This window comes from Hippoglossus hippoglossus, chromosome 6 (assembly GCF_009819705.1).
Source record: "Hippoglossus hippoglossus isolate fHipHip1 chromosome 6, fHipHip1.pri, whole genome shotgun sequence".
Lineage (NCBI taxonomy): Eukaryota > Metazoa > Chordata > Actinopteri > Pleuronectiformes > Pleuronectidae > Hippoglossus > Hippoglossus hippoglossus.
Window position 1 is genome coordinate 145942 of NC_047156.1, and position 27533 is coordinate 173474.

The window sequence follows — 27533 nt, forward strand, 5'->3', positions numbered from 1 at the left end:
TTCTTCTCCAGATCGACGCCTTCAACAGATCTGATGGTGACTCACAACCCTGAATCCCACAGACAAACAAAGAGACAACCAGAGACACATCAACTCAACCACAAAGAGACAGACACACAACCACAAAGAGACACAACCACAAAGAGACAGACAATATTCACAGACAAACCACGTGTGTTGTGTAAATAATTGAAGTGAATTGTCGACTCAGTGAGATTTATGAAAACCTTTCATTTCATCACAGTTTTGTCGATGATACAAAAACAGACAAGTAGAAAAGCTGATAACAATGTTGTTGTAAAAAACAAAAACACAATCACACTGAATATTTACATCAGGTCTAAACAAAGTCACAGCTGAACAAGTTTTTTATCGAGTAACGAGTCTGCGTCTGGTCGTCAGATCCACCAGTTTGTGATACTCATCCAGTTTGTCTCGAACTTTGTTATAGATCTGAAAACAAAAACAAAAAGTCACCATCACGAGTTACGTGCGATTCCCTCGTTTACAACAACAGAGATGAGGTGTCAGTCAACAGTCGTGACTGACTGACTCTCTCTCTCACACACACACACACACACACACTCACGCTGCTGTTGGTTTGAGTGTCAGCGAGCGCCTGCATCAGCTGATCGATGGACGTGTACGGAAGCCAAACTGAAGAGAAGGTCGCAGAGAGAGGCTTCTGAAAGACATAATACACAACGTTACACACACGACAGTACACAATGTTACACACAACATTGAATGTTCATGCGTGTGCGGTATTTCTTCAGGTGGATGAGTCAAGCAGTAGTAGTGTGTTTGCAGTATTAACAGTAGTAGTGTGTTTGCAGTATTAACAGTAGTAGTAGTGTGTTTGCAGTATTACTTCTATTCCAAAGTACTGGTGTCCTCTCCCCAGCAGAGCGTCCACATTCTCCAGGACGAGTTCAGCTGCAGCTTCCAGAAGGTCAAAGTTCAGATAGAGACGCAACAGTGAAGCCGCGTCCACAGCCTGACAGAGAGCATGATGGGAAATACAGTCTGTCACACAGAGAGCATGATGGGAAATACAGTCTGTCACACAGAGAGCATGATGGGAAATACAGTCCGTCACACAGAGAGCATGATGGGAAATACAGTGACACTCAGGGCGCCAACACATCGTCTCTCTGGGGTTGTTCAGTAACAACCTCCCCTGTCATTGGCTGATTGCTCACCTTGTATGACTTGACCAGCCAATCAGGTAGAGGGGCACCATGTGACAGCAGCTTGTTGATGACACAGCGGTGGTGCTGTCCATTAGCGGAGGGATACCTATCCAGGTAAGAGGCCAGCAGCCGCCACGCCTCATCTGCAGCACTGAAGACAGAACAAAGTAGAAGCTGTGGTTTTCTGTCTCCACCAATGGGAGAAGTTTTCAGTTGCTCCAGCAGTTTGACATTTCACGTTCAAAACAAAATGAGGTCAGCGCGACCTTTGACCTCTGAATTCTCATCTGTTCAGTGCATGTTAGAGACAGAAAACAACAAGAACAGGTTCCACAAGTTGAACTCACAACATTGAAATAAATTCATGTTTCTAACTCATGATGATTCATGTTGTCATGTCTTCTGATCTCTGCAAACCTCAGATAATAGTATATATATTTCAGTCATGATGAACACAGACATTTAAAAGTCTTGATAAAGTCAAATCCGATGATTGACAATTTAAATCACTGCTCTGAACCAGAGGGCTCCCAGTGTCCTCTGATCCTGGGAGCCTTGTTGTCCGGAGCAGGGGCCCCTGGTCGGGTCTCCCAGGGCAAACTGGTCCCAGGTCAGGGGTCAGACTAAGAGCCATCTCAGTACTGAGGGACCTCAGTCCTCTTCTAAGGCCAGACCTGGGAGGGGAGATCAACATGGAGCCACCATCATGTGGAGCCCCCTGCTGTCCCAGACTAGGTCTCAGGACGTGGAGTGTCACCATGTCACTTATCCTGTTTGAGAGTATTTCAGGACGTGTTGAGGACAGCAGTGTTTCCTCGAAATCAATTTAGCTCTTTTTTTTTTCCATAAGTCCTGTCAGGATAATTACTATATTTACTTATCGTACGATATATAAACATGATCTCCATAAATTGCGCATTGTGTTTACATGCATGTTTATTTACATAAGAATTTCACAGACATTTAGCGAGTTGTGTCTGAGAGTGAGGAGGAGTTTACACACACACCTTTGGCCCACACTCACTCAGAGCGACACACAGTGAAGCAGCCGGAGGTGGAGTGAGAACATTTTTGGGTTAAAGCTGGATGAGAGAGCACATTAACGAGGATCTATGTGTGGGTGACATGGTCATCATGCCGAGGGACGCATGGGGTGCTTGCAAAAAAATCAGCAGAAATGCTGGACTGGACTGTTGTGGTGAAGAGGAGCTGAGTCTCAAGATGAAACTCTGGATTTACTGGTCGATCTTGGATCTGACTCTCACCTAGGGTCATGAATTCTGGGTGGAGACCGAAAGAATGAGATCACAGATACAAACAGCTGAAATGAAGTCAGACGTCTAGAATCAGAATCAGAGACAGGATCAAGAGTTCAGACGTCAGGAGGGAGCTCGCAGTACAGATGCTGCTCCGTCACGTCAAAGGAGTCAGTTAAGGTGGTTCAGCATCTGATCGGGATCCTCTGGACGTCTTTACTGGACATGTCTGACTGGGAGAACTCCCCAAGGTAGAACCAGAACATCCCATCAGGTCTGATAAGAACTCAGGAAGAACCAGGAGGAGCTGGATGTTACAAACACAAGGAGCTGGATCTGTGGAGAGGAGGACTGGAACACCCTGACCAACCTGCTGCTGAAACCTGACGTCAGAGAAAAAGAAGAATCAAACCTGGACTCTTTGGTGTTGACGACAGACGATAGCTGATTATCAGCCAACCAGCTCCAAGCTTCATTCTGAGTCTCCTCCCCCCCAAACTGAAGCCTGACGCATCTGAGAACAGACCAACAATACATTAACACAACAAACATCAACATTTTTCTGTCTCATCAAGACAGGAAAAGGCTTTTTAAAGTAAAAGACAACAGTTCAAACCTCTGATTTTAAAACTGAGCTTTACGTTAAAGAACTTTCATGGTTCTTACCATGAGTGAGCAGAACCTTAGGGGTCCTGTTAAACAGCAGAACCAGAACTTACTTAAAGGCTAAACCCTCAAACACCGGAGTCAAGGTCAGTTTGAACGTCTGACAGAGACACAGAGCCGAGTCAAAGAGTCCGGACTGAACCAACAGGGACACCATCTCCTCCGCGGATGCACTTCCTGTCAGAGAGAGAGAGAGGCGGGTGAGAGAGAGGCAGAGGGGGAGTAGGAGGTAAAGGGGGTGGAGCTGCCTATGTACCTGCGATGGTGGCAGATGGTGGGTGGTGCTGGGCTAGCGTCAGGCGGCAGCGAGACAGGAAGTACTCCTTCTCCAGGTCGTTGAGTTCCAGGATGTCGACCTGACGTTTAACTGCAGCAGGAAACAAACATTCAGACAACACCAGTACATCCTGTTCCATCACGTCTTGACACAATTCCTCCACCAGAGTGCAACAACACTTTTCACAATGAGGCTGCTGATAAAGTTTCATTAAATCAGTGAATCTGACCTGGTTCACGAGAAAAATCTCCATCCGAGTTTCTCTTTGGAGACGCTCCTGCACGCTCGTACTGCAGCACAGAGAGACACACAGATTCTTATTCAATACAACAATATCTAGTCTAGACAGTGTGCATGTGAGTGTGACGAGTGCGTCTGTACCACAGCTCCAGACGCAGGTGTGACGATCCAGGCGTACTCTGGTCTGATAAGGCGGAGACAGTTGAGAGCAGACAGATAACAGTTCACCTGTTTCTGAAGACCAAGACGAGTTGGAACCTCGCGACCGAGACGCATCGCCAACTCAAACATGACGGTCCCCGCTGCACGCACACACACCCATCATCAATTCAATTATGCAATTCAATTTTATTTGTATAGCACCAAATGTAATCTCAAGGCTCTTTACATAGGTCAAGACCTAAAAATTATAGAGAAACCAACAGTTCCCACAATGAGCAGCTGTGACGACTGAGAGAAAAAGCTCTTTAACTGGGAGAAAGAACAAGAATCAGTTTGGACGACATTTTTCCCCAGTAAAAGTTTTTATTTTTTGTAGTTTTTCCTGACTCTTGTTGAGGGTTAAGAACAGAGGATGTCTCACCTTGTTAAAGCCTCTGAGAGTAATTGTGATTTGTGAATATGAGACTATACAAATGCAATTTGATTGATTGATTTGCCTTCGACCAGTTGGTGAGCAGAGAAATGGGGAAGCGAGGAGAGAAGAGAAAGACCAGGAACAGTTGTTTAACCATAATTTTTCACACGTGTGATGTCAGTGGTGCGTCGCACCTTTCCTGTAGTTGTGTCTGTTGATGTGGAAGGCATACAGCAGCTCGTAGTAGTTATGAGTCAGCAGGTCCAGACCTCTGGCACGAGACTCGATGATACTGACGACCTAATGACACAAAACTAGATCAGAAACATCCTGGCACTGCGTCTCCGTCACAGGGACGTGTTGATGAGAACGTGGTCGACAGGTTGTATCCACACAGTCTCTCCAGGTAGTTGTAAAAAACTTACAGAAGATTCAGAAACTGTTTAAGTGAGGATGTAACCTTTTATTTGAATCAAATGAATGAGGATAATTCACAGTGTTGCTAATTATAGACAATACAGTCATTAGATAATATGACAGTAACATGATCAGGTCAGAGATCAAAGGTGAAGGAATTACCTCATCGTGCAGGTTGACGTAGGAGAACTGGACTAAATCCTGGAGCTGAGAGCGTTCACACAGAACCACCACCAGCTGACGGAGGCAATCCAGCTGCCTGAGAGGACCCACTGACGACTTAATCCACTGAACCAGACCACAGTCAACAAACTCTGTGTGTGTGTGTGTGTGTGTGTGTGTGTGTGTGTGTGTACATGCTGCTGTCTGGGTTCTGTGTGTGTGTGTGTGTGTGTGTGTGTGTGTGTGTGTACGTACATGCTGCTGTCTGGGTTCTGTGTGTGTGTGTGTAAGTACATGCTGCTGTCTGGGTTGTGTGTGTGTGTGTGTGTGTACATACATGCTGCTCTCTCGGTTCTGTGTGTGTGTGTGTAAGTACATGCTGCTGTCTGGGTTGTGTGTGTGTGTGTGTGTGTACATACATGCTGCTGTCTCGGTTCTGTGTGTGTGTGTGTGTGTGTGTGTGTGTACGTACATGCTGCTGTCTGGGTTCTGTGTGTGTGTGTGTGTGTGTGTGTGTGTGTGTGTGTGTACGTACATGCTGCTGTCTCGGTTCTGTGTGTGTGTGTCTGTGTGTGTGTGTGTGTAAGTACATGCTGCTGTCTGGGTTCTGTGTGTGTGTGTGTGTGTGTGTGTGTGTGTGTGTGTACGTACATGCTGCTGTCTGGGTTGTGTGTGTGTGTGTGTACATACATGCTGCTGTCTCGGTTCTGTGTGTGTGTGTGTGTGTGTGTACGTACATGCTGCTGTCTGGGTTCTGTGTGTGTGTGTGTGTGTACGTACATGCTGCTGTCTCGGTTCTCTGTGTGTGTGTGTGTGTGTGTGTACGTACATGCTGCTGTCTGGGTTCTGTGTGTGTGTGTGTGTGTGTGTGTGTGTGTGTGTGTGTGTGTGTGTGTGTGTGTGTGTACGTACATGCTGCTGTCTGGGTTCTGTGTGTGTGTGTGTGTGTGTGTGTGTGTGTGTGTGTGTACGTACATGCTGCTGTCTGGGTTCTGTGTGTGTGTGTGTAAGTACATGCTGCTGTCTGGGTTGTGTGTGTGTGTGTGTGTGTACATACATGCTGCTCTCTCGGTTCTGTGTGTGTGTGTGTAAGTACATGCTGCTGTCTGGGTTGTGTGTGTGTGTGTGTGTACATACATGCTGCTGTCTCGGTTCTGTGTGTGTGTGTGTGTGTGTGTGTGTACGTACATGCTGCTGTCTGGGTTCTGTGTGTGTGTGTGTGTGTGTGTGTGTGTACGTACATGCTGCTGTCTCGGTTCTGTGTGTGTGTCTGTGTGTGTGTGTGTGTAAGTACATGCTGCTGTCTGGGTTCTGTGTGTGTGTGTGTGTGTGTGTGTGTGTGTGTGTGTGTGTGTACGTACATGCTGCTGTCTGGGTTGTGTGTGTGTGTGTGTACATACATGCTGCTGTCTCGGTTCTGTGTGTGTGTGTGTGTGTACGTACATGCTGCTGTCTGGGTTCTGTGTGTGTGTGTGTGTGTACGTACATGCTGCTGTCTCGGTTCTCTGTGTGTGTGTGTGTGTGTGTGTACGTACATGCTGCTGTCTGGGTTCTGTGTGTGTGTGTGTGTGTGTGTGTGTGTGTGTGTGTGTGTGTGTGTGTGTGTGTGTGTACGTACATGCTGCTGTCTCGGTTCTGTGTGTGTGTGTACGTACATGCTGCTGTCTGGGTGCTGTCTGGGTTCTGTGTGTGTGTGTGTGTGTGTGTCTGTGTACGTACATGCTGCTGTCTGGGTTCTGTGTGTGTGTGTGTGTACGTACATGCTGCTGTCTGGGTTCTGTGTGTGTGTGTGTGTGTGTGTGTGTGTGTGTGTGTGTGTGTACGTACATGCTGCTGTCTGGGTTCTGTGTGTGTGTGTGTGTGTGTGTGTGTGTGTGTGTACATACATGCTGCTGTCTCGGTTCTGTGTGTGTGTGTGTGTGTGTGTGTGTGTGTGTGTGTGTGTGTACGTACATGCTGCTGTCTGGGTTCTGTGTGTGTGCGCGCGCGTGTACGTACATGCTGCTGTCTGGGTTCTGTGTGTGTGTGTGTACGTACATGCTGCTGTCTGGGTTCTGTGTGTGTGTGCGCGCGCGCGTACGTACATGCTGCTGTCTGGGTTCTGTGTGTGTGTGTGTGTGTACGTACATGCTGCTGTCTCGGTTGTGTGTGTGTGTGTGTGTGTGTGTGTGTGTGTGTGTGTGTACGTACATGCTGCTGTCTCGGTTGTGTGTGTGTGTGTGTACGTACATGCTGCTGTCTCGGTTCTGTGTGTGTGTGTGTGTGTGTACGTACATGCTGCTGTTTCGGTTCTGCGTGTGTGTGTGTGTGTGTACGTACATGCTGCTGTCTCGGTTCTGTGTGTGTGTGTGTGTGTGTACGTACATGCTGCTGTCTCGGTTCTGTGTGTGTGTGTGTGTGTGTACGTACATGCTGCTGTCTCGGTTCTGTGTGTGTGTGTGTGTACGTACATGCTGCTGTCTCGGTTCTGTGTGTGTGTGTGTGTGTGTGTGTGTGTGTGTACGTACATGCTGCTGTCTGAGTTCTGTGTGTGTGTGTGTGTGTGTGTGTGTGTGTGTGTGTGTGTGTGTGTGTGTACGTACATGCTGCTGTCTGGGTTCTGTGTGTGTGTGTGTGTGTGTGTGTGTGTGTGTGTACGTACATGCTGCTGTCTGGGTTCTGTGTGTGTGTGTGTACGTACATGCTGCTGTCTGGGTTCTGTGTGTGTGTGTGTGTGTGTGTGTGTGTGTGTGTACGTACATGCTGCTGTCTGGGTTCTGTGTCAGAGCTTCATAAGCTTCACTGTTGTGTCCGAGGTCCAGATGATGTTTAAAGATCCGAGTCCACAGAGCAGCCTGAACATTGATTTACATGTGTTAAAGTCAACTGTTAATAAAGTTTTGTACAAACAAATACCTGACACCTGGTGTTACTGGTGGCTTACCTGAGTGCTGACATCACCGACTGCCTCCGTTAAGGCCAAAGACGCTAACTGGATGACCAGCTCAGGTAAACCCACATCCTCCAGTAAGCGCAGCACCTGTACACACAGTCACGGTTTTTTTTTTTATCAACACACAAAACTCCATGATGGACAAACAGAGCTCCAATTGGTCAGCTGACCCTCTTTTGTAATTGGTCAACAGCTCCTTTGAGAAATGTCCCGCCCCCTTACCCAGAGGCTTTTTTCTGATCAGCTGTAAAGAACGCTGTCACCACGGTAATGGATCTGACAACTGAAGCCAAACTAGTAGACTGCCAAGTTCAATGTTCAGGAGGTGTTGGCGGTAGAGGCGTGTTCGGGGTGATTCTCTCTTCACGTCTACGATTCAACCATAAAACCATCATCGATGCATCAAAGAATTTTATTTCTATACATGATTATTTTTCTCATGTATTTTGTCTGCCCGTCTCTGTCACTCACACAAACTGATGTGTTTAGTCATTAATGGATGATGTCGACTCATGAATCCTGATCATTCCAGTCACTTTCACCCTGATGTCCTGACTGTGCGTCTCATAAAGTCATAAACTCTAAAGCAAGTACACAAACAAAGTAATCATGAAGACTGTTCAGGTCCTAACAACTTCTATTAAAGTGCAAAGTGAGTGGGAGATTGGAGGAGGACTCTCAGACAGGAGACTCTGCATCGATGGAACATGATCGATTTATGTTTTACGCTACTTTCAATTTGGTCAGAGTCGTCCACGTCTGAATCGCAACAGTCAGTCAGTCACACACAAGTTTAACGTTTGTGCCTTTAACACAGATGTTGTGGGACGTCACACCTTCATCAGTACCTTGTTGTAATACTGTAACCTGCAGGTGGCGGCAGCTTCTTCGTCCTCAGTGCCTGTCAGTCGCATCAGAAACTCCTCCTTCTCTACCTCCGTCGCCGCCTCCTGGAAACACTGCAGCGCCTGACGGACAAACCACGACAGGAGAACATGTCAGCTGTGAAGCTGTGATGTCGTCGGGCTCTCGCTGATCGACATCACTCACCTTCTGTCCCTCGCCGTTGGCCAGGTAACACTGACCCAACATGAAGCGACACGAGCCAATGTTCACCTGACACCACGGACCAATCAGCCTCACGTACTCCTGAACACAGGAAACACAGGTGAGATGCCCTTAATCAAAATAAATATGTCATTACATTAAATCACATGTTATGTGTAAGTTCAGTGTGAAGTCCAAAACGGCATTGTCTTATAAAAGCATCCCAACAGAAATTTTACTTCCAGCTGATCATCAGTTCAACAATGAGATGCAGTAAAACAAACTATAGATACTTCGATGGTAGAGTTAGGTTTAATGATCAATAATAATTAATAACGATCAATAATAATAATGATCATATAGAAACACAGCTCACCTGCAGCTGAGTGTACTGACAGTTTGACATCAGACATTCAGGAAACTGGAAACCAGGGTTACTGGGCCAACTGAGAGATGCCAGTTAAGACTGAAGAACGTGATTTCACCAGAGCCAGTAACAGTCAAAAATCATTCATTTTACACTCGGTATGGTGTCGAGAAAAACAGTAGCTTTTTATGTTCTTAAGTGTAAAAATCTCTACAGTTGATTTTGAAAATGGGGAAATTAAAACAGTGATGATTGTTTCTGCAGCTTTCAACACGTTTCAAAAACTTTTTCAAACGTGTGTGAAGTACAACAGATTTGAAGGAACACGTAGAAATATAGAGAACCCTAAAATGTTAAATTAACATCATTAAGACACATTTTTTAACAAACGTTAATTAACAAACATCTATAAAACATGAACTTGCACATGAAAAAGTTTATGTTGATTTGATGTGTACGATGACAGCAGTGCAGTGAGGACAGCTCACGTCTGATTGGACGAGGATACAGCAGCTGAGCGAGAAGAGCGACCACGTTAGAGATCATGTGACTCCAGACGAGCAGAGCATGACTCTGCTGCTGAGAGAAGATCTGAGACATGATGATCCTCCTCGCCGCCGTCTGATAGAAGAGCTCCACCACAGTCTGAGGACTGAGCACTGAGAGACAGACAGGTAAACAGACAGTTACAGTGTACACACACACACATATATACACATACATACATGTATATATACATATATACATACATGTATATATATGTATATATACATACACATACATACATATATACACCCCTGCCTTGCCATGTTGTGATAAATCATGTCGTGTGTATGTAAGTAATGTGTATGTAATGTGACCTATAATCTTTTAAGGGGAGAAATTCAAACTATAATTATGTGCTTGCATAAGTGTGCACACCCACTTATAATTGGAGATGTTGCTGTGTTCAGAATTAACCAATCACATTGAAACTCAGTTGACTCAAAGCAGACAGTACAGACCTGCCAATCAGTAGAAGTGACTCTGATAACCCCCAAATAAAGTACAGCTGTTCCAAGGCTGTAAAGTACAGCTGTTCCAACCCCCAAATAAAGTACAAACTAATTTCCAAGGCATAAGATTTACCAGGGAACACAGTGAAGTTTGTCATCAACAAGTTGAGAAATTATGGCACAATTGTGACATTAACAAGAACTGGATGCCCCTTTCAAAATTGATGAAAAGACGAAAAGAAAACTGGTCCTGGAAGCTGCCAAGAGCCCTCCAGCTACATTAAAGGAGCTGCAGGAACTTCTGGCAAGTACTCAACAATCTCACGTAGTCTTCATACGTCTGGACTATGAGTTAAGGGTGGACAGAAGCCTTTTCTTACAAAGAAATACATCCAAGCCCTGCTAAATTGAGCAAAAACCTACATCAAATCTCCCAAAAGCATGTGGGAAAATATGTTCTGGTCTGTTGACAGAACATTTTGGTGCAAAAACAACACTGCCAAGACAACACCATACCCACGGTGAAGCATGGTGGAGGCAGTATCCTGCTTTTGGCCTGTTTTTCGTCAGCTGGAACTGGGGCTTTAGTCAAGGTGAAGGGAATTATGAACAGTTATATGGTTCAAAACCTTCAGGCCTCTCATAAAAAGATAAAGAGGAATTTCACCTTTTGGCACGACAACGACCCAAAGCATACCTCCAAATCAACAAAAGAATAGCTTCACCAAGATTTGAGTTTTGGAATGGCCAGAGCCCAGTCAAGATTTGCCATGTTGACAGACAGACAAGCAGACAGACAAGCAGACATTCAGGTAAGCAGACACTGACCTGTTCTGGTGGACGGAGTTGGACAGTCAGAGAGTTCTAACACTGTGAGGTGCTGCAGGTTGGCATCTCTGAAACAACACAAGGTCAGAGGTCACATATGACCTTTAAATAAAAACTGCTTATAAATCATCTACAAACCTACATCTTCTATAAATTACAATTTGTTAAAGCAACAGTTGAACAACAAAGTGCTGCTAATAGATGCACTGTATGAATGTGTGTGTGAATGGGTGAACGTAAAACTGTACTGTAAAGAGCTTTGAGTGGTCATCAAGACTAGAAAAGCGCTATATAAATACAAAACCATTTACCATATGAAGGCTTACTGTTTAACATCTGAACAGTAAAATATATTTGATAAATTCAAAAATAAAAACTTTAAGGATGTTTTAACGTCAGACGTGCTGCTGATGGAGCGAAGGAGGGGGGGGAAGAGAGAGAGAGAGAGAGAGAGAGAGAGAGAGAGGAGAGAGATGAGAGAGAGAGAGAGAGAGAAGAGAGAGAGAGAGAGAGAGCCTTTCAGGCGGCCATCTTTATGGTGCAGATAGTATGTACCTGTACAGGTGTGTGTACTCACATGATGTCCACAGGGACGGACGAGGCGACGCTCTGACTCATGTGTTTAAGGAGATGATAAGACGACAGGAGGTGACAAGTCCTAGGAATCAGGTCCTGCTGAAGCTGCAGCAGCTGAGCCCCCCCACCCAGAAACACCTACACACAGAGATTTAGTCCTGTTGTCACTAACCAACAACTGATGACGTTGTCAGTGGGAAACATATGTATGTCTGTGTATGTATAACTCCATTTAGTTGCGGCTTGTCTTATGTGCAGTCTGTAACAGTGTGTGTGTGTGTATGTGTGAGTCATACGTTGTCGCCCAGCCTCAGATAGAGTTTCTGCAGGATCAGCAGGTCTCTGCAGAACAGCGCTCTGGTCATGGCCATGTGACTGACGGCCTGGCAGACGAGCGAAATGGCGGCGCTGCTGCCGTACAGCTGTGACAGGCTGAGCCTGACGGTCAGAGTCTGACCTGTCAGACACAAACGAGGGAAAAGACACTAACGTCAGCCTGTTGTGCTTTTTGTCTCCGGACGTTTTAAGTTCACCCTTCGTTCGTACCAGGTGTGATGGCTCCTTCACCTGTGACCTCAGAGTCCGTCTCTAGGTCCATTTCCCTCAGCAGGACCATCATGGCCGCAGTCGGGTTACGGACGTCCTGCAGTTTGTTCTGAATGTCCTCTATCACGTTATCGCTGCAAGAAACAAAACTGTTTAGCATTTTGAAGGTGTCATGACTGTGGAGGTGAGTGCCTAGCAGCTCACCTGTCATTGGACAGCATGGTCTCCATGACGACCTCAGCAGCTCGTCCAGCTGACTGAAGATGATCCAGAGCCTTCTCCATCTCATATGCCATCTCTCCAGAAACAGCATCACTGAGCAGCCGCAGACACTGGACGAGCTGCAGGATGTCCCGGCCCACTTCTGGGTCTGAACACACAATCAAGTACACAACTCACATCACAATTATACAACACAGACTAGGGCTGTGCAATTAATCGAATTTTGATCGTGATTTCGATTTTTGGGTCAAACGATCTCCAAACTAATATAATCGAGTTGAAACGATTTATTTGGCATTTTTCGTTGTACAGTAGGCCTAGAGATTTTCTGAAAGAGACGCGCATGCGCAATTCAGTCCTTCCCCCAAAGCATTCAACGCGGCCCTGCTGACTGGCACTCACTCTCAAGCAGCTGTAAAGTGAAGGAGGCGAGTTGTGTGTGTGGTGACCGGCGGTATTTAAAAAACAGCGCGAGTGGAAAATGGCAGAGGGAGGGCAGCCCCGTTTGATCGACAAAAAGGGTAGAAAAAGTTCTCTTGTATGGGAACACTTCGGATTCGAAGAATCCGACGAGGAGCAGCACCACACAATGTGCAAGATTTGCTACAAGGTGATATCTGCGCCACTTGGCAACACAACAAATCTATTCAACCATCTGAAACTAAAGCACAAAGTCACTCACGACGAATTAATAAAGAAACAAAAAGCCACAAAAAAACGCCACAACCCCCACGACATCAACGCAGAGACAGACATCGATCTCAGCCACACTGTATAATGCGACTCCTTATCCGTCAAATTCGGATAGGCACAAGAAAATAACAGCTGCCATTGGATACTTTTTAGCTAAAGATATGCACCCTATCAGTACAGTCGAGGGCGAGGGTTTCAAGAAGATAATCCATACTTTGGACAAACGGTAAAACATCGCCCATGGACTGCGGGAAGCTCTGGCGGAATGGGGATTAAACGAGGGAAAGCTAGTCTGCATCACCACGGACAATGCCGCTAACATAAAGCTGGCGGCTGAGGTCAATGGATGGTTGAGGCTCCAATGTTTCGGGCACAGACTCCACCTGGCCATAGGTGAGTAGCAATTATTCTTATGTGAAAAATGCCATGAGGGTTAGTGATGATACTCAGCTCAGTGAACCAGATAACGCCGGGTTTACACCGGGCGCTGAAGCGCCACGCCATTCTCAAGCGCGCAACCGCCTGGCTGTTCACACCGGACCCGCATTTCTCCGCGCCGGTCAGCCCGCGATTCTCCGCTTGTTGTTGTATGTAACCCGTTCAATGTCGGGGTTCGGGGGTAAATGATGATGGTCCTCAGCCATCCCCCACCCCTCTCTTTCTCTCTCTGTCTGTCTGCTTGTGTGCTTGTAGTGGGGGGGGGGCAGATGGGGACATTTAATAATGAGGATAATCGGGGAAATTTCGAAGTTCTCAGTTACAAAGTGTTTTTTTGGAGAAATACTGAATAAATGCATCATGTTTTCAAACTCAAAAGTAATCGTTTGAATAATCGTGATTTCAATATTGTCCAAAATAATCGTGATTATGATTTTTCCCATAATCGAGCAGCCCTAACACAGACATACAATTACATACTAGGGCTTCAACAGCCAATCGATTTAATCAATTATAAATAATTTAGTAATCGATTAGTCTGGTCTGCTTTAACGCACAACACTGTGGCAACATCTCGTGAGGTGGGGGTGGTAAACCAGCCATTCCCATGTATTGTGTTGTTCACCTGACAACAGCATCTCCTCTCTGGAGTACATGTTTAAAAAAATGTTGGAGACAAACACCGCTAACGTTACAGCAGAGACAAGTCGTCTAGGGCTGGGGTGACTTCATCGATTACGTAAATACGTTGATTTGAGCTACGTGCGTCGACGCGTCGTAAGGAAGGTGAAGAGCAAGCTGAAGCGGAAAAAAAATCTCCCGTGATCATCTAGAGCAGTGGTCACCAACCTTTTCGAGCACAAGATCACTTTTTAATTCCAAACGTAAGCAGAGATCTACCACCCTGATATCTTCCAAAAAACACATCAGGGGGTATATTTATTATTTTTTGCAATTTCTGTTAAAGGCTGAATGTACGAGCATTAATAAACACAAAGAAAGGCACAATATTCACATTAATATCATATTTCACTGAACCAGAGCAAGTTGGAACAAAGAGGAAAGTTAAAGCTGTTTAGTTGTTCATGTTTGTTGAGATTGTTTATATGTAAAATGGAGTTATATATTAAGAAAAAAGAAGAAAAGGGGAAACTCAAACTACATCTTTATATTCATTTTTTCAAAAGATCTTTATTTTGTATGCAAACCTCATTTTACTTGAAACAAGAAAAGAATATTTGTTTAATTATTAGAGTACACTTCCTGTTTGATAGACTGCTAAACTTGAATTTACATAGTGTTTTGATATTCCTCCAGAAAGTTACTTGAATTTTACTTTGGTTTTAGATTAATACATTCCTTTTACTTGAATGGAACAAGCTCTTGCACACATTTTATTTTGGAGAGTTATTGGACTGTAAAAGGCAGCCTGTGAGTCCAGAGAGTTACGGGGATCGACAGTGAAGGTTTTAGAGATTGACGATCGACAGGTTGGCTGATGTTAAGTGTGGGAGTTTTCTTAGTCAGAGACCGAACAACACAGAGCTCTGTAAGCTCTGCAAATGAGAAATGTCTTATCACAGCAGCACAACAACTATGTATGAGAAAGTATGGAGGGAGGGAGAGAGAAGAGGAGAGAAGGAGAAAGGGAGGAGGGGAGAAGAGGTGGAAGCGAGGGAGGAAGGAGGAGAGAAGGGGTGGAGGGGGATTGTGTATGTGCTTGGGTGTGTTTGTTACTGAGAGTTAAATTATTCCTGTTAAAAAAAGTTTCAGTTATAGGGAAAGGAATTGGGACAGAGACTCGGCTCCAACTGACAAACACTCATGTGTGAATTGAAAAACTATAGAACTTTGATTGAAAAGTTTAAGAAAGTTCTGTATAAATACAAACCATTTACCATGTTGGTGAGGTCAGTGGTAAATAACATGTAACTAACATGTACTCCAACTGTTGTGAGGTCAGTAGTTACCTTCAGTCACAGGCGTCTCCTCCTCAGAGAACAGATACTCATCGCTGCTCAGATACAAATGATCCACAGCAAAACAAGGAAGCAGGAAGGAAACGGAACCCTAGAACACACAAAGGTTACTCATGTATGTTCTTAGCATCAGACCTTATGGCTCGTCCTCAACCCTCCTCCCTCATCCATCCTCACCTTCTTGAGCAGACACACCAGTCCGGTGCTGTGACTCACGGTAAGAGCGAGAGGGGTGGACAGAGACTCTTGGTACTGAAGACAACAGGCGTAGAACTTTGACCAGAACTCAACCTGCAGCTGACGGTACTCCTCCTGAGAGAACTCAAACTCTGTCACACTGTTCTGAAGCTGAGAGCAGGAGAGGAGGAGGAGGAGGAGGAGTTTAGGTTTTTAAAGTCTCTTTATTGAACATAATACCTCAAACATAAACAATCATAAAAATTTTAAACTAAGACAAATCAATATTGACTGTCATATTTGCCTCTGTCCTGTCATATTTGATCTTGTTTTAACTTTGTTTTGAAAAGTGCTGTATAAATAAAGTTTCTTATATTATTATATGATTAGAGTTGATAAAATGTTACTGTCATCAGTGACTGAAAGCCAGCACATCGTCCATCAGTTTGTAGTAGGCAGGCTCTACTTTCAGTCGGGCTTTTCAGCAGTCCTACCATTACAGGCTCCACACTGCATGGGTTCTAAACCCGGCTGGTTCTAGTGGTTCTTCTAGTTTTCTCACTGCATAGCTGCAGTTACTGATGTCTTCACATGTCCCTTGGCAAGAGCATTGAAGCGAGGAGCAGAGGTGCAAGCTTGTACAGTGTGCGCATGCGAACGTGAATGCAGCTCCAGAGGAAGATATCAGAGACATTTAGGCTAAAAACTTGGTGTAAATTACACCCTTTAGAGTCAATATGAATGTCGGGGCTTCAGGACACTTGGATGACATCACAGGAGCAGCATGGAAGCATGTTATGTTTATTCTGTTGTTTTATTACGTCTGAAGAATAAATTACCTCCGTCTCCACAGCAACTGTCACTTCCTTCTTCAGCGTCTCCCAGGAAACGTCAGAGATTCTCTCTGAGCCACGACGGAAGATCTGAAACACACACACGTTAGTACATTATCTTAGTGAGGACTCTCATTGGCATAATACATTCCGTAGCCCCTAACCAGGTTAGAGAGAGATAGTGTGCTCACGCACACATACGCGATTGCGCAACGTGATATCGCCCTAAACTTAAAAAACTCTGCTACCTTTCCCTTAAGTTCTGGGACTATCATAGGAAGCTATGTAATTCAGTTATAGTGATCAACTGCTTATAGTGATGAATTTAACTCGGGACAAACGTGATCACTGTGTTTCCCTTGTATTAGAAAAACTGTTATATGTTGATAATTTGTGTTTTAAAGGAGACCAATCATGCTTTTTTGCAGGAGCTGAATCCAGCTGCGAGTCTCTGCTGAAGAAAATAATAGAACAAAACTAATTTGTTAAATAAAATACAATTATTGCAATAATAGTTTTTTCCCTGCACAGACAGGGTTAGTTCTCACCTGTAGAGCTTTAACTACGGCTGCAGCCGAGAATCTGAGAGGGGAAGAAGAGAACGTCCAGGTACGTCTCTGTTGACGAAGACACACAGGAAGCTGCTAAGTGATGTCTACATGCGATTTGTCCACATAGGTGTAATAAACATGTTTCATAAAAGTTAATCAGGTCACATGATCAAAAACTCAAAACATCCATTTAACACACTGATGAATACATCTGGATAAAGTAAGTTATGGTAACTGTATAGCCGTCTAGTCACTGGTCGGGTTAGTCGTCCAGTCACCGGTCAAACGGCAATTAAAAAACAATGAAGCCTAGAACCATCGTCAAATCACCGGTCGAGTTATGCCTTTTTTCAGACATGACCTCCGCAAAATTGGGACCAGACTTTCTGTGCAACAACAATATAGGGGATGACTGAATCTCGGTGTGTGAGAGTGCCGCACCTAATAACATGTAGAGTACTTCTTATGACAGGTTATGTATACTGTCAGTGGTGATGTGTGGTGTCGGTGTTGTTGGTATGATTGTTCTCTCCAAGCACATGATGACTTTCCGAAAGAACAAATAAATCTACATCTCTGATCAGACATGTTCAGAACAACATTGAAATCTACGGGTTGTCAAGTAAGGGGTGGAGCCACAGACAGACACTGGAAGTATTAACTCTGCTGCAGAGATCCCGTGATTTGTTTTACAGCGCGTTGACACCGGCTCTTATCACCACAAACTCTTGAAATCTTCGTCTGTGCCTTCTACGTGTGTGGCTCCACTTTTTCCATTGGGTTATATTCATTTAATTTTTGCATCTGTTGTGTATTCAATTTGTCCCCCCCCCCCCCCACTCGGTAGCGGTTAATTCATTCTGCTGTGTTTTCACACATCGACTTCTGCTGAGAAACTGTGAAGGAGGCGTATGTCTGAAAGCAGCTTTAGTTATCTGGTCAGTGGTCTGGTTAGGTATCAGGGCGGGTATCTGGTTGTCTGGTCAGTGGTGTGATACAGGTGTGGGGCTGGTCTTACTCTAGGGTCCTGGTCGACTCCTACATGAACCTCTTCCTCTGGTGGAGGCTGAACAAACACCTGGTTCCACTGACCTGCCAAGTTACTGAACACACAGTTACACTTTGTTACAGTAACACAGTTACACTTTGTTACAGTAACACAGTTACACTTAGTAATAGTTACATGTATTTTATAACAACGTTCTCTTCTACTTACTGTTCAAAGTTAATGTACTTGATGACAGTGGAGTTGGACTCGTCCACCCACAGTCCCCACACATCTGTAGATGTCAGATGAAAATCCACCAGAGTTTCCTGCTCACACAAAGGTTACATGTTTAAAACATGTGCATATTACACTTTTCTACATTCCGCCAATGATTCACAGGTTGAAGAATCCTGTTGTCAGACTATTTAAATTGAAAACTTTTCAACAGAAGAAAAACAATGAAATAATAGGAAGCAGCTCATTAATAGGAAGCAGCTCAATAATAGGAAGCAGCTCAATAGTAACGTTTAGGGGATTTTTGGTGAACCCTCTGGGCGAAACTCAAAATGCTTAAGTACCCCTATTTTACGACACGATATTAACATATTTAAATAGTTTCACGATGATGGTACAAATATTTAAAGATGAGGAAAATTTGCCAAAAATCTGTCATGGCAAACTTTTATGGTCTAACAGGATTTTTTGTGGAAAACAATCTGGACTGATTAGAAGTCAATTGGTAATATAATGTGAGGGGCGTGGCCTATTAACTTTTTATCAAAGCTTGATTACAGTGCCACCATGTGGACGACTGAGGTCATGTTTCAGAGAAAGTCGATGCACATCAACTCCAGTTATTGGTAAGTTTTCGTGTTTCTAGCTCATTCCAGCTCACGGGAATTTGAGCCGAGGCGGCAAACACCAAATAATAATAATAACAAACCAGAGCAAAAAACAGTAAGGTTCTGACCCTTCGGGCTCAAACCTTAATAATACCTGCTGTGGTGAACAGGGTGGAGATGTGTTCCAGGCTGTAGCGGTTGTTGTCGGCAGTGACCAACTGCAGGACGGTGAACTGTCCTCGCTGAGGGACGGCCAGGTAACGCAGAGACAGAGGCCGGTGGTGGAGGAGAAGGTCATCCTCATGACGATGACCCTGACCTGACACACGCTGAACTCCTTTACACGCAGGCATGTACTCCAACACGTCCACCTCCAGCAGACATGCCTGCTCCTGGACACAGGAACATTACACGTTTTTAACATGGAAAAACTCATCAATAGTTTCCTCTGTGTCTGTGCATCTGTGTGTGTTGTGTGTCTGACCGTGAGCGACCACATCCTCAGTCTATGATCTTGACTCAGTGTGAAGATGAACGAGTCGTCCTCCAGTTCTCTGACGATCAGACTGACCACATGTTCAGTTCGACTGTCTCCTCTCATCACTGTCGGCATCCAACCTGACAACCTCCGCATCACAGAGCTCCTCTTCAGCTCAACCGTCGACACGCCACCTGCATACAACACGCAACCCCACATTTAGAGACATCTTGTGGTGAAGTTATATATTATAAACAACTGAACCGTGTAAAAACTGTCTGGAGTTCGTTCCGACTCGTTCACAACAACAGGAACATGTGGAACATTCAGGCGAGGGGCGGAGCCTGTAGAGCAGCAGGAGGCGGAGCCTGTAGAGCAGCAGGAGGCCGGACATGACGTATAAACTCTGCTGTGGAAAGATCAGTGTTGTTGTTTACAGCTCATCCACACCGGCGTCGGACCTCATCACCAGAAGATCTGGAACCTCATCGTGTTTCCAAGTTGACGTCTTCGTCGTGTACGGCTCCTCTTCTTCATCCTGAGAAACCTCATCAACACGTCCACTCGCTCATTCTCATATGAGGAAGAAGTTTGTGTTTAAAGTGTGTGAATCAGTGAGCTGGTGTCTACCTGGTGTGTCGTGGGGGGGCAGAGTGACCACCATGATGCCCCCTACAGGTGAAGCCAGGGCGTAGTGCGCCTCCCCCTGGTGACTCAGCCAGGCTGTGCAGGAGCTGGGACTCCCCATCTGTACCACTGAGCTGGGGATGGTGGCGCTGTGCGAAGGGTCCTGCAGACTCAGCTTCCCCACGTCAGTGAGGACGGACTGCATGTGGAGCTCCGTCACCAGCTCCTGAGGAGAACATAGAACATTCAGGTTCCTGAGGTTCTCAACTCTGAAGTCAAATCTAAAAGGTTCTTCAATACACACTTTAAAAATCAAGTGTTGGTTCTATGTCAGTTTCAGCTTAATGTTCTCTTCTGCAATCAGAGGACACACAGATGTCACATGACCCTCAAATCTGTTTGTGTGTTCAGTGCAGATAGGAGGAAGCACACGCAGGGTCCTTTAAGGCAAAACCATGAGACTCACACTGCGGTACATGCATGTGGGGTGAGGCAGCACCAGTCTGTGGACACTCTGATTGGTGGAGATGAGGATGATGACGTTGCTGAGCGTCTCCTGGATGGTGACCCCCCCCGGCAGAACATTGCAGTGGGTGAAGCGGAGTTTGACGGTGTTGTTGAGCAAGTCGGCATCCAGAGACTGTTCCACCAGCTGCACCGAGTCACCTGACGTCAACCTGCATAGAGTCAAAGTGGTTACACAAGACAACGTCACCTGACCACACGCACGCAAGTGCTGCTTCACCTGTGGAAAACTACTAGCGTGAAACAGCAACAGGAAATGTTCAGTTCGCATCAGCAGTGAGTCGTGTTGCATCTCAGCGAGGCAGAGTTTATACTCACACACACATACACAGGCCCCACCCCCACTCACTGGCTTCACTGACAAAAGGACAGTGAAGCAGAGATGAGAACGAGGTGGTAAATGTCGGACAGTAACAACAAAAACTATTAATACAGGGTTTTCCTCATCGCCGCTGATTCAGATGTGACAGAGTCTCATGTCCTCCTCCACACTCCTGCGCTCACCCTAACCCTAAGTTATTAGGAACCTGAACAGTAGTTTTTTTCTTTTTTGCTGGAAAGTTTAGGAGACACGTATATAAACAACAAAAAGTCCAACATTGTGCACACTCTCTTTACCAGCTACACACGAGACGAGACGCATACAACCAGGAGTCCAGTGTTAATGTGACCTTAACGATCCAGATTCATGATCCAACACCATCTATAAAAACTAAATAACGTGATCGTCTGTTTGAAGAGCGACAGAGACGAGCAAACACACTTAATAATAATTACTATATCAACTTATCGCACGATATACACTGCTCAAAAAAATTTAAGGAACAGTTCAATCACACATCAGATTTGAATGAATGATTCAAGTTGAAAATCTTTACTGATGAACATTGTATAATTTGTTGAGAACAAAATGCCGTAACGATCAATGGAAACTAAAACCATCAACCCACTGAGGACTGGATTCAAAACCACACTCAACCCAGTAACAAACTGAAACCACAGGCTGATCCAACTGGTGTGAATTTCATCAAGTCATCATGTGACTCAGTGGGTGTGGCCTCCTCCTGCCTGCATGTTCTCCTGACAACATCTGGACATGATGCTCCTGAGGAGTCGCAGGATGGAGTCCTGGGGGTTCTCCTCCCGGACCTGGATCATCACCTCCTGGACTGTGGACGGACTTGGTGGCGTCGGATGCACCGACACATGACGTCCAATAGGTGCTCAACTGAATTTAGGTCAGAGGAACATGAGGGTCAGTCACTGACATCAATGCACCAGGAGGAACCCAGGGGCCACTGCACCAGGAGGAACCCAGGGGCCACTGCACCAGGAGGAACCCAGGAGGAACCCAGGGGCCACTGCACCAGTCAGTCTGACCTGACAGTCGCTCTGAGGATTTCATCCTGGTACCTAAAAGCAGTCAAGGAACCGTTGTCTGTGAAGATCTGTTGGACCCTCCCAGGATCTACCTCCTCAGACCTTGACCAAACTGGTCACGCTGGTTGATTTTACAGCAGCATCAAGTTCACCACGATGTCTCCAGACTCTTTCACACCTGTCACATGTGCTCAGTGTGAACCTGCTCTCATCTGTGTGGAGAACGAGTCTCCAGTGGTGAACCTGCTGGTCCTGGTGTTCTCTGGTGAATGGAGCTGCAGAGGTCATTTTGTAGAGCAGTGCTCCACCTGTTCCTCATCACACAAAAGGAGCAGATACTGGTCCTGCTTCTGGGTTGATGATCTTCTACTGTCTAGCTCTCCTGGTGTCTCCTGGTCTCTCCTCCAGGCTCTGGAGACTGTGCTGGCAGACCCAAACCTTCTTGTGACCACAGGTATGGATGTGTCCTCCTGGAGGAGCTGGACTACCTGTGCAGCCTGATGGAGCTGCAGGTAGCTCCTCATGCTACCAGCAGTGAGGAGGAGCAGAACCCCAGAACTAGAAGGAGTCAGGAAGGATCAGCAGAGAGCAGCTGTCTGTGGGACACCACATTAAAGACATTCCCTGTTTGGGGCTCGTCTTGCTTCTGCCTCCATTTCACCTGTTGTTACTTTGATTTGAACCAAAGCAGAGAAACTGGTTCACAACCACTGGTTCTTCTAAATGGACACTTTGATCTCTGAACCTTAACTGGTGTTTCACTGTGAACTCTAACTGTTCCCTAAATATTTCTGAGCAGTGTATAAACATTAAGTCAATAATTTAGCTGATCGACATATTGCCCATTGTGTTTAATAAGAATGTCACCAACATTTAGCGAGTTGCTGCTTCTCTCCTCTCCAGTGTCTTGGAGCGAGGGCCAGATAATCCTAAAGGAAACAGTTCAATGTATATGGGAACTATCAAGAAAAGGTATAATAGGTGTATTATTGCTGTGCCAAAAGGTGGCGAGAATTTTTGGACGCACCTAAATTATGTGCTGGTGCACCCAACAGAAAAAGTTATTCTGGAGTCCTGTGCTAAATACTCCAACTAGGGCTGGGTATTGCCTACAACCTCACGATACGATACGTATCGCGATACAGAGGCCAAGATACGATACACATTGCTTTTGAATAATGACCATGTCCTGCACAGAATTTACGCTGTTTACAGCTGTTCTTTATTATTCCATATAACAACAGGAAAGGATCGCACTACTCAAAACACTTAAAATTCTGGCCATCAAAGATCTTAAAAGTAAAATAATTATCTTTCTAATCCCGAAAAAAAAAAAGTCGATGCACAGAAAGTATCTGTCGCTCACATATCTCTTCCCAAGATACGGTGTTTTTAATGTCCCTCGTAAGTGCCGAGTCTGTTGCTTGGACATGAGCGCAGTTGCACAGCTGGGCATGCAGCGGTGCTATAACAGACAGCGTAGGGGTCTTTTCTTCTGACATTACGAGTGTTGCAACTTTTAGCGGCTTCAGGCTTTAGCCTCATCTTCAGCACAGGCCACAGGCTCCGCTTCAGTTAAAGGGGACATAGCATGCCCATTTTACCACAAGTTGATATGGTTCCTTGGGGTCTTAATGAAATGTCTGCTAACATACTTTGGTCAAAATATCACAAGGATCATTTAAACAGCTTTTTACCCTGTATATAAACAGCCCTCCACAGAGTGACCTGTTTTCAGTGCCTGTTCCTTTAAATGCTAATGAGCCAGCTCCCCCCTCCCCCCTCTCCCCCCATGATTTTAAACGATATAAATTACATATTTTATATGATATAAATGATCAATATGCATCCATACTTTGTATTCCCCTTGTTGTCCTGGAGTTTTAATTTTCCCAATCACATAATTAAATGTCCCCCTCTGCCCCCCCACTACAAGCACACAAGCAGACAGAGAGAGAAAGAGAGGGGTGGGGGGGGGGGGGGGGGGGCTATGAAGACCATCATTTACCCCCGAACCCCGACATTCAACGGGTACAACAACAAGCGGGGAAAGCAGAATCGCGGGCTGACCTTATATATACAGTCTATGGGGCTGACCAGCGCGGAGAAATGCGCGTCCCGTGTGAGGGCCAAGGCCATGTAGGGAGACTTCCAGTGTATTGTGACGACACAGTACACAGGAAGTCACTCAAGCATGACTTTTCTGACTTAGAGGAACCATAACAAAACGCGCAAGTTTTTTCAGAGTGTTTGGGTTGGTAGACATGAGCCAGATACCCACATTAACGTGTAGAAGCACTAACAAAGTGGAATTTGCATGATATGTCCCCTTTAAGGTCCACAACTCCTTGGCATTCTTCCGCACCTCAGTGGAGAGTAATGCTGTGCAAATTGCGGGCTGCTGCTCTAAGAAGCGCTCCAACATATCACAGGCGCTGTTCCATCTCGTAGCTACATCTGTCATGAGCTTATTGCTCGGGGAGATTAAGTAGCTTTCTGCTTTTCATTCAGGGCATGGCTTGCAATTGTGCTTTTCCTAAAAAAAGCCACGATGCCTGCCAGTTCTTCCCCAGTTGACGGGAAACAGTGGGCGTCTTGAGTGCTCGTTGAGCGGCCAAATTAAGTTGACTTAAATATGTATTTAAGTCAACTTTAAACTCCTGACAGTTAACCCATTAAACTTCCAATTTGCCTTAAAAATAAAAAAGCTGTTCTCATCGTCGACTGTTGACAAAACGATACCAAACCCTCAGTTTGACAGTGTTGATATTAAACATTCAATCACAAGAGGACATGTTTGATTCATAGTGTCGAGGTCAGAGGTCGTCAGCTGAGTGTCTCAGAAACCTCTGAATGTGTCAGTGATCTTGTTCACACCTGAACATGTGATCGAATCATCAGGTGAACACCAGCTGTCACTCACCAGTGGATGAATCTGTTGCTGGTGACTGACAGCAGCTTCCCACTCTCCTCATAATGAAACGCTCCAGCACTGTCTGCAAACTTCTGGCCACCAGGGGGAGCAGTCACACCTGCAGACATGAGGGTTAACAGTGAATTTCACTTACCAACTACCCATGGAACTAACTAACTAACTTCTAACTTCAGACCATCCTTTCACCATCACAATTAAATATAAATATCATACCTAAATATAAATATCATCACAACTAAGTAAAACTATAAATATCATTACAACTAAATACAAATTATTTCAAGTCCGATTGTTGAATTAACATTTTTCTCTTATATAAGTTGTCTACTCATATATTCTTCACATTATGCTATTCAGTTTGTTTTCGTTTTAAATTAAATCAGTTTTATTGTTATTTCTGTGAGTAACTGATATTAAATGTTTCCTCTGTATAAACTGAAAACCTCTTTTCTCAGGACGAGTCATTTAAAACAGGAAACTTTATTATAACTGTCAGAACACAGAACTGTACTGTCTTTGCTTATCTTCTGTCTCAAATAAGGTTTTAAATAAAGCACAGAGTGTTTTTCTCTGAACCTTGGTTCTCCTTTCTAAACTCCTTACGGCTTCTCCTTCTCATCTCTCCTTCACCTTGTGATGTTTTCCATCGGGGTCAAGGAATAGTGGTTAGGAAAGGAGACGATTCAGTGGTTAGGAAAGGAGATGACTTAGTGGTCAGGAAAGGACATGATTTAGTAATTAGGAAAGGAGATGATTTAGTGATTAGGAAAGGAGATGATTAGTGATTAGGAAAGGATATGATTTAGTGATTAGGAAAGGAGATGATTAGTGATTAGGAAAGGAGATGATTTAGTGATTAGGAAAGGAGATGGTTTTGTGGTCAGGAAAGGAGATTTAGACTTTCCAAATGCAGCCTGTGTTTCCTGCTCTGAGCTAAATTTCACTTCAGGCCCCATTCACCAGAGTGCTGGATGAAGATAGCTGCTGCTAGCTGCTATTAGCTGAGGCTGGATGAAGCAAGCTGAAGTTAGATGCTGTTAGCTGATGCCGGCTGAAGTTAGCTGCTGTTAGCTGATGCTGGCTGAAGTTAGCTGCTGTTAGCTGATGCTGGCTGAAGTTAGCTGCTGTTAGCTAATGCTGGCTGAAGTTAGCTGCTGTTAGCTGAAGTTAGCTGCTGTTAGCTGATGCCGGCTGAAGTTAGCTGCTGTTAGCTGATGCCGGCTGAAGTTAGCTGCTGTTAGCTGATGCCGGCTGAAGTTAGCTGCTGTTAGCTGTTGTTAGCTGAAGTTAGCTGAAGTTAGCTGATGCCGGCTGAAGTTAGCTGCTGTTAGCTGATGCCGGCTGAAGTTAGCTGCTGCTAGCTGCTGTTAGCTGAAGTTAGCTGTTGTTAGCTGATGCCGGCTGAAGTTAGCTGCTGCTAGCTGCTGTTAGCTGATGCTGGCTGAAGTAGCTGCTGCTAGCTGCTGTTGGCTGAAGTTAGATGCTGTTAGCTGATGCTGGCTGAAGTTAGCTGCTGTTAGCTGCTATTAGCTGAGGCTGGATGAAGCAAGCTGAAGTTAGATGCTGTTAGCTGATGCTGGCTGAAGTTAGCTGCTGTTAGCTGATGCTGGCTGAAGTTAGATGCTGTTAGCCGATGCTGGCTGAAGTTAGTTGCTGTTAGCTGCTGTTAGCTGATGCTGGCTGAAGTTAGATGCTGTTAGCCGATGCTGGCTGAAGTTAGTTGCTGTTAGCTGCTGTTAGCTGAAGTTAGATGCTGTTAGCCGATGCTGGCTGAAGTTAGATGCTGTTAGCTGCTGTTAGCTGATGCTAGCTGAAGTTAGCTGCTGTTAGCCGATGCTGGCTGAAGTTAGCTGATGCCGGCTGAAGTTAGCTGCTGTTAGCTGATTCTGGCTGAAGTTAGCTGCTGTTAGCTGCTGTTAGCTGATTCTGGCTGAAGTTAGCTGCTGTTAACTGATTCTGGCTGAAGTTAGCTGCTGTTAGCTGCTGTTAGCTGATTCTGGCTGAAGTTAGCTGCTGTTAGCTGCTGTTAGCTGCTGTTAGCTGATTCTGGCTGAAGTTAGCTGCTGTTAGCTGATTCTGGCTGAAGTTAGCTGCTGTTAGCTGATGTTAACTGATTCTGGCTGAAGTTAGCTGCTGTTAGCTGATGCTGGCTGAAGTTAGCTGCTGTTAGCTGCTGTTAGCTGATTCTGGCTGAAGTTAGCTGCTGTTAGCTGCTGTTAGCTGATTCTGGCTGAAGTTAGCTGCTGTTAGCTGCTGTTAGCTGATGCTAGCTGAAGTTAGCTGCTGTTAGCTGATTCTGGCTGAAGTTAGCTGCTGTTAGCTGCTGTTAGCTGCTGTTAGTATCTCAGAGTCGCAGATGACACAGACACAAAGTGCGCAGTTTACCGAGGGTCAGCGTCACTTCTCTGAAGCGTCGAACAGTTTCTCTCTCGAAGCCGCAGATCTCCACGAAGCTTCTTTCCAGCGCCACCGCCATCTTGTCCTCATGCACCTGTGACGTCAGAGGGAAGGAGGCCGCGCGCTGAGTCTTCAAACATTTAAAGACACAGGACACCCGAGCTGTGATGACGTCATTACGTCCTCAGCGTATCATGTTTGGTTTAGTTTGAAATAAAGTTTTAATATAATTTAAATCCATTTCTTTATATACAGTCACTGATCATCTTTATATACAGTCACTGATCATCTTTATATACAGTCACTGATCCTCTTTATATACAGTCACTGGTGTTTTTTATATACAGTCGCTGATGCTCTTTATATACAGTCACTGATCATCTTTATAT

General features: G+C 45.1%; 1 protein-coding gene across 1 annotated transcript; it reads right to left on the reverse strand.

Moving 5' to 3' along the window:
• Positions 1-202: 202 nt before the first annotated feature.
• Positions 203-27265, reverse strand: nup160 (nucleoporin 160). The gene is given in 37 exon segments (XM_034587154.1): positions 203-453; positions 590-685; positions 872-997; positions 1203-1344; positions 2862-2963; positions 3169-3292; positions 3372-3482; positions 3622-3682; positions 3774-3934; positions 4404-4509; positions 4789-4885; positions 7528-7622; positions 7712-7807; positions 8569-8688; positions 8771-8869; positions 9144-9213; positions 9643-9793; positions 10958-11025; positions 11535-11671; positions 11830-11990; positions 12080-12213; positions 12284-12449; positions 15403-15502; positions 15589-15759; positions 16428-16511; positions 16970-17014; positions 17016-17036; positions 17991-18075; positions 18189-18289; positions 18961-19064; positions 19067-19106; positions 19108-19194; positions 19287-19474; positions 19911-20133; positions 20374-20584; positions 24736-24844; positions 27133-27265. Coding segments are annotated over 37 exon segments (4167 nt in total). The 5' UTR covers positions 27224-27265; the 3' UTR covers positions 203-369.
• Positions 27266-27533: the final 268 nt, after the last annotated feature.